This window comes from Chiloscyllium plagiosum, chromosome 11 (assembly GCF_004010195.1).
Source record: "Chiloscyllium plagiosum isolate BGI_BamShark_2017 chromosome 11, ASM401019v2, whole genome shotgun sequence".
NCBI lineage: Eukaryota > Metazoa > Chordata > Chondrichthyes > Orectolobiformes > Hemiscylliidae > Chiloscyllium > Chiloscyllium plagiosum.
The window spans coordinates 13,876,175-13,884,331 of NC_057720.1; the positions used below are offsets into that span (position 1 = coordinate 13,876,175).

The window sequence follows — 8,157 nt, forward strand, 5'->3', positions numbered from 1 at the left end:
TGAAAGTAGAGTTGCAGGTAGATAGGATAGTGAAGAAGGTGTTTGGTATGCTTCCCTTTATTGGTCAGAGTATTGAGTACAGGAGTTGGGAGGTCATGTTGTGGCTGTACAGGACATTGGTTAGGCCACTTTTGGAATATTGCGTGCAATTCTGGTCTCCCTCCGATCAGAAAGATATTGTTCAGAAAAGATTTACAAAGATGTTGCCAGGGTTGGAGGATTTGAACTATAGGGAGAGGATGAATAGGCGAGGGCTATTTTCCCTGGAAGGGTGGAAGCTGAGGGGTGACCTTATAGAGGTTTATAAAATCATGGCAGGCAGGGGTGACCTTATAGAGGTTTATAAAATCATGGCAGGCACGGATAGGGTAAATAGATAAGGTATTTTCCCTGGGGTGGGGGAGTCCAGAACTAGAGGGCATAAGTTTAGGGGTGAGAGGGGAAAGATATAAAAGAGACCTAAGTGGCAACATTTTCTCGGAGAAGTGGTGCATGTATGGAATGAGGTGCCAGAGGAATTGATGTAGGCTAGTACAATTGCAACATTTAAAAGGCATCTAGATGAATATATAAATAGGCAGGGTTGATAGGGATATGGGTCAGGTGCTGGCAGGTGGGACTAGATTGGGTTGGGATACCTGGTTGGCATGGATGAGTTGGACCAAAGGGTCTGTTTCTGTGCTGTACATCTCTATGACTCTATAACAGCGATCCAAGCAAAAGACATTTGTGTGATAATAATATCTGTGACAGTCAATGAGGGCTGTTGGGAAATCCCCAGTCTAAGTGCAGTACCATTCATGACTCCTCAGATACTGCAGTCATCCATGTTCAAATGCAGCAGACCTGGACAATATCCAGGCTTGGGCTGACAAGTGGCAAACAACATTTGCATCTCACAAATACCAGGCAATGACCATCTCCAATAAGACACAATCTAACCACTATCCCTTGGCATTCAATGGCATACCATTACCGAAACCCTACTAACAACTTCCTGGAATTTACCATTGACCAGAACCTCAATTGGACTTGCCACATAAACATAGTGACTGAAAAAGCAGGTCAGATGCTAAGAACTCTGCAGTGAGTAACTCACCTCTTGAATCCCTAGAGCCTATCCACCATCTACAAAGCACAAGTCAGGAGTGTAATGGAAAACTTCCCACTTGCCTGGATGAGTGCAGCCCCAACAACACACAAGAAGCTTGACACCATCCAGGATGAAGCAACCCCTTTGACAGGCTTCACTTTCAGAAGCACTGACTCCCTCCACCAATGAGTAGTGTGTACTATCTACAAGACGCAGAAATTCACCAAAGATCCTTAGTCAGCATCTACTAAATCCACAACACTTCTATCTCGAAGGAGAAGGGCAGCAGATACTTGGGAACACCACCACTTGCAATCTCCCCTCACTACTCTGAATTATATTGCTGTTCCTTCACCGTCACTGGGACAAGATCCTGGAATTCCCTCCACCTTGGCACTGTATGTTTACCTACACAACGTGGGCTGTGGCAGTTTAAGAAGGCAGCTCACCACCACCTTCTCAGGGGCATCTAGAGGTGGGCAATAAATGCTGGTCCAGCCATCAGTGCCCATCTTCCATAAGTGAATAAGGTAAGATCGTCAAGGTTTCCTTGCTACTGGAAATGGATCTACCTTCTGTCAAAGATCTTAATTCTGCTAATGTGCAACAACATTCCCACATTAAAAGATGTCTGTCACAAGAGGAATGCAGCTGTAGGATTGGGCTCATCAGCCACACAAGAACACACAGAACCCAGGACCAGTGACACGGAATTTCCTAGGAAGACAATCATACTCATTAGCGATTGATTGCCACATCTGACAATACAAAACAATCTCATAAATGGAATAATGAGATAAATGTATAAAGATTGAAAGATGTAGGGTGGAAAAGAATCTTCAGACTTGAGGGAGCAACTGGAAGAAATTGCAATTAACTCAATGAGACATTTCCATGTGATTTACATCATCACGTCCTGTATTTGCCAACGGTCTTTGACAAAGAATGTTCCCTTAGATGTTCTGTGGGTACACCAGTTGTGAAGAAACTCTGTTCATTTTTCACTGCCAATTGACAACAATTTACGTTTTAATTAGCCTTCACAGAAGACATGCTTAATTTTCTGAAATTGCCTATCACACTGAGTCAGCATATTATTTTATAAACCTGCTGAGTCATTGCTCACGAACCACAACTCCGTAAAATGATCTTTGGGACAAACTACAGATAAAATCTGCCTTCGAAATAGTTTTATTTAATCTTTTCATTTTCTTAGCGACCCTCCGCATCCCTGCTTCCTGTTTAGTCTGTGCTGAGGTGCAGTTAACTGAGAGTCAGTCCCCCTCTGGTGCAACAATGATATTCATTTGTATAGCACTTCTAATTTGATAAAGCATCACAAGTCTCTTCACAAGTACACCATTGGGCAAAATACCACAACACATAAGGACACATGAGGATGGCCGAGATACTTTGTCGCTGCGTTGTTTACACTGAATACAAGAAGATTAATTGATAATGGTAACAGACCAATTCTCACTTTGAGGGGCTTTCAATACAGAAGCTTTGGGATGAAAACACTGGGTGGCAGCTATCTCTTCGCTGGTACAGAGGCATTTGTTCCCACTGCCAATGTAAACTGCCAACTAGACAGACCACAATTCAAACTCACAACTGTCCCTAGCCTGTGTGGTACACTGGTGAAACATTCCTGAGCAATCCGAGTGCAGTCACTTGTTGAAAGCAAAACAGATGGCAAATCTATTAAGAGTAATGCAATAATAGAATAATACCTGGAATTGTCACTGGTAGCTCAGTGCTGCTACTAGTGGAATCCTGAGTTCCATTGCTCTTCTCCATTCTTGACAGTTCTCTTCCCTGCTCTTGAGTGCTTGGCGTGTCACGAAATATTTTGTCTTTTTTTTTGTTGAAAAGTCTCTTCTGTAAACTGAGTTGAACCAGATCACACCCTGGAAACACTGCTGATGGGCATAATGCCAGAAGAGCAGCAGGGCTTTCCAATCCAGAGGGCAGATTGGAGTGAGGTGGGGAGGAGGGAAGGTGTTGAGGAGTTGGTGGTGGGGAGGGGGGAGGGTGGCGATGGTGAGGGAGAATGAAACAGCAGACTCTAATCTATGTTAACATTGTCATTCAGAACTGAAACAAAAAAAACATGACTGGAGACATTCGTCAAGAAAGAAAACTCCAGCTGAGGCAGTTAATTGTTTTGACAGGAAGTTTGACAGTCCCTGACTAATCAGCTGGTCCGGGTGAAGAAAACAGGATATTCTGTAGTTTTAAAATGTGGGCTTCACAATCAGGGCCCATTTGAGCTGTCTACATCAATGCCTGACAGATTGATACTCTAAGCAGCTGCCTTGGAAAATAAAGCACCCAACACACTGAGTTACTTGTTTTGTTGCCGTCGGGATTTTGTATTAAGTTGCTTGTTCATTCCTTTCGGATTTTACTCAGTATCGTACTGAACATCTGCAATTCATTGCCTGTGACATTATAAACAAGGGAAGGGCACGCTGATTATAAAGCATGTGGCTTTTGGGAAAACAATAATAATGAAAATTTGACGTCACACAGGCAGCAAATGGTTTCGATTTGCGATGGGTTTTTTTGCACCAGTTTGAGAGTTGGGTTTATCATTTTCGGTGTTTATATTAAAAGTTCTGGAGGATATTAAAAAGTAGAGTGTTTATTTAGTTTCAGTTTAAGTGGGATTGTGTTATCTTGGAGTAAAAGCACCAATTTTCCTCCTAATTCCAACCTAAAAAATGGCTATATTTGGACCATCCACACAGTCCCCTTCCCCCTAAAAATCACTGCCAAGCCTTTAAAATAACCTTGTGTAATCTGAACAAACATTTTTTTTACAGTTAACAGCTGGGAAAGAAAACTGTGGCAAGATCTAATTAATTACATTTCTTAATTAGAAGTGAAAACTTCACGAAAAACACACACATCCTGTCGATGTATTCTGAAGAGCAAATATGATTTATTTTACTCATTCATGGGATGTGGGCTTCGTTGGTTGAGCCAGCATTTATTGCCCATCCTGGATGCTAGAATTCCCTTCCTGTGTGGGAAACAAGAGAACGTTGGGGTTGGAGTATAGAAGAGCACTTTGTTTTCTTTTACATGGCTGCATGGCTTAAAATAATTGTGTTCAGAAAATTCTCATAGATGCCATGATGCACTTTGATGTCAAAACAATCCAGAGTGTTACAGCTCAGGAAGAGGCCCTTTGGCCCACTGTGTCCATTCTGGTCACCAAGTGCCTTTATTCCTGAAGAAGGGCCTGTGCCCGAAACGTCGAATCTCCTGTTCCCTGGATGCTGCCTGACCTGCTGTGCTGTTCCAGCAATAAAGTTTCAACTTTGATCTCCAGCATCTGCAGACCTCACTTTCTCCCCTTTCTACTCTTGTCCCATTATCCAGCACTTGACCTGTGTATGTTGTGTTGCTTCAAGCAATCATAATTTAAATACTTCTTAAATGTTGTGACGGTTTCGGTCATGATAACCCTGAAGAAAGGTCATACCCGAAACGTTGACTTCTCCATCTCCCGATGCTGCCTGGCTTGCTATGTTCTACCAGTCTCCTGCCCGTCTACACCAGCATCTGCAGTTTTTTTGTCTCTAACTACAATGAGTTCCAAATGTCTACCACTCTCTGGGTGAAAAGAAAAAATTCCTTAAACCTTTTTTAAACTTCCTCCCCTTTACCTTAAATCTATGCCCACTGGTTATTGATCCCTCAATCAAGGGAAATATTTTTTCCTATCGACCCGACATACGGCCCTCAGAATTTTGTATATTTCAGTCTCCTGCTCCCTCAACTTTCTTTACTCTGAGGAAAATGACCCCGGCCTATCTAATCTTCCTTCATTCAGGAATCACTGTAGCACAAACAATGTCCTGGTGAATCTCCTCCACACTGTCTCAAATACAATCACACGCTTCCTGTGACATGATGACCAGAGCTTCACACAATACCCCAGCTGGGGCCTAGCTAATGTGAGACGCAGCTCTACTGCAACCTCCTCGTAACATCTTGCCAATTTGCTCATTGTTAAGGTCACAATCCACAGATTATTTGTGGATCTGTTTAATTTCATTGCTAGCTGCTCACACTTTCAATTCCTCAACTAATAAATATGCCTTCTTGACCTATTTATCCAACTGCCCAGGTGCCTTCAAGAACTGTTGACATGCTTGAAACGGCAGTAGCAATGCCAATGCCAGCCACATGCCTCCTCTGAGCGAGACAGGAGTGACTCTGAGCTAGCTGGCCAGAGCCAGTGTACTATGGACTAGTAAATAAAGGGTGACTTGGTGATGGGATACCAGCCTCTGTGTAGTTATTTCAATGCCCATCAAGTTCCTTCTGGTGCTCAGGTCCTACAATTATTGTTACTCCCTTGCCTTGATAGTTCTCACAAAGTGGATCATCTAACTCTTTTGAAGATTAACGTCCATTTGTTCAGCCCATCTGACCAGCCCACCTATATTGTCCTATTATCTAACATTTGCCTCCTCTCTATTTGCCACATTAGCAATTTTTTGTGTGATTTATGTACAGCACGGAAACAGACTCTTCGGTTTAACTTGTCCATGCCGACCAGATATCCTAAATTAATCTAGTCCCATTTGCCAGCACTTGGCCCATATCCCTCTAAACCCTTCTTCTTCATGTGCCCATCCAGATGCTTTTGAAATGTTGTAATTGTACCACTTCCTCTGGCAGCTCATTCCATACACACACCAAACGTTGAATGAAAAACTTTCCCCTTAGGTCCCTTTTATATCTTTCCCCTCTCATCCTAAATGTATGCCCTCTTGTTCTGGACTCCCCTGCCCCAGGGAAAAGACCTTGTTTATTTATCCAATCCATGCCCCTCATGATTTTATTAACCTCTGTGAGGTCACTCCTCAGCCTCTGAAGCCCCAGGGAAAATAGCCCCAGCTTACTCAGCCTCTTCCTGTAGCTCAAACCCTCCAACCCTGGCCATATCTTGGTAAATCTATTCTGAATCCTTTCAAGTTTCACAACATCCTTCCTACAGGAGGGAACGGGAACTGCACACAGTATTCCAAAAATGGCCTCACTAATGTCCTGTACAGTTGCAACATGACCTCCCAACTCCTATATTCAATGCTCTGACCAATAGAGGAAAACATACTAAACGCTTAGATTAGATTACTTACAGTGTGAAACAGGCCCTTCGGCCCAACAAGTCCACACTGACCCACCAAAGCGTAACCCACCCATTCCCCTACATTTACCCCTTCACCTAACACTATGGGCAATTTAACATGGCCAATTCACCTAACCTGCACATTTTCGTACTGTGGGAGGAAACCGGAGCACCCGGAGGAAACCCACGCAGACACGCGGAGAACGTGCAAACTCCACACAGTCAGTCGCCTGAGTCGAGAATTGAACTCGGGTCTCTGGCGCTGTGAGGCAGCAGTGTTAACCACTGTGCCACCGTGCCACCCACGCCTTCTTCACTATCCTATCTACCTGTGACTCTATTTTGAAGGAACTATGAACCTGCACTCCAAGGTCTCTTTGTTCAGCAACAGTACCGAGGACCTTACCATTAGTGTATAAGTCCTGCTAAGATTTGCTTTTCCAAAGTGCAACATCTCACATTTATGTAAATGTGTGCCCTGATTTGTCTTTCCGAAATGCAGCATTTCACATTTATCTAAATTATCTCTTGTGTCCCCAACTATCGATGTTAAACTTGCTTGCCCCTGGTTCCCTGATTTGTCTCTGCATTCCCTTGCGACCCCTTCCTGAATCACATTTGCTGTCCTCCAGTTGTCTGACACTGCTCCAGTGGCCAGAGTGGATTTGAAAATTGATATCATGGCCCCTGCGATCCCTTCCCTAGCCTCCCATAGCAGCCTGGGATACACCTCAGCTGGGTCTGCTGGCTTGTCCAATCAGTTCTGAGGAAGGGTCTCTCGACCCGAAACGTTAACACTGACTTTTCCCCTCAGTTGCTGCTAGAACTGCTGAGCTATTCCATCAATTTCAGTTTTTGTTTCTGATTTCTAGCATCTGCAATTCTTTTGGCCCCCATTAGCAGCTATCCATTCTCCCAGGCTAACCATTATCCACTCTTTGTCCGTCCAATTTGGGGTAAAAACAATGACTGCAGATGCTGGAAACGAAGGGCTTTTGCCCGAAACGTCGATTTCGAAGCTCCTTGGATGCTGCCTGAACTGCTGTGCTCTTCCAGCACCATTAATCCAGAGTGCATCCCATTTGGACTGTCTCTCCATCTATTGTTTACTCCTTATCCTCCTCTCCCCACCCTATCTTCTGCACAAAAAACAACTTTTTTCCAAATACTATCAGTTCTGAAGAAACATTAACTCTGATTTCTCTCCACAGATAATGCCGGACTTGCTGTGTTTTCTCAGCAATTTCTGTTTTTGTTGCTGTTGTTGACCACACACAGTCTGCCTGCCAGGCTGACTTGGCTTTTCTTTTATGCTGGTCTGTGCATCACCCACTATTGTGCATCCACTCTGCATTCCACTGTCCAGTTTCAATCCCCACCAACAGCGCAAGCAACCCTTCCACCCCAACAAGGAAGTTGGTTACATTTCTGTTCAGTACAACCCCTTCACTCATACAGGTGCTATATTCCCCAGAAATATCCAGTGATCCAGAAATCTACAGACACCCCTTTTGCACTATCTCTTCAGCCCCTTATTCATCTGCTCCCACCATCTATTCCTATATTCACTAGTATGTGACACCAGGAAATTATAACCTTTGAGGTGTTGCTTTTTAATCTATTACACAGCTCCCTAAATACTTGTTGGATGACCACAAACCTCTTGCCACATAGATTGATGATACAAATTTTTTAAAAATTCATTCTTGGGGCGTAAGCATTGCTGACTAGGCCAGCACTTATTATCCGTCCTAGCCACTTTGAAGAAATGACAGTGAGCTGCCTTCTTGAAACGCTGCAGTCTACATACTGTAGACAGATCCACAATGCCATTAGAGAGGGAGTTCCAGGAGTTTGACCCAGCGACACTGAAGCACCAGCCATATATTTCCAAGTCAGGATGGTATGTGGCTTG

The 8,157-nt window shown here is 43.7% G+C and overlaps 1 protein-coding gene across 2 annotated transcripts in view; it reads right to left on the reverse strand.

Annotated features, from left to right (window-relative positions):
• Positions 1–3,476, reverse strand: part of LOC122554152 — a 342,532-nt gene extending 339,056 nt beyond the window's left edge. The window contains exon 1 of one of the 2 annotated variants that reach the window (XM_043698726.1): positions 2,827–3,476. In XM_043698726.1, coding sequence (XP_043554661.1) covers positions 2,827–2,893 — 67 coding nt within the window. In that variant the 5' untranslated portion in view covers positions 2,894–3,476. The remainder of the gene's footprint in view (positions 1–2,826) is intronic. The other variant, XM_043698725.1, reaches the window with a different exon arrangement.
• Between the last annotated feature and the right edge of the window lie 4,681 nt (positions 3,477–8,157).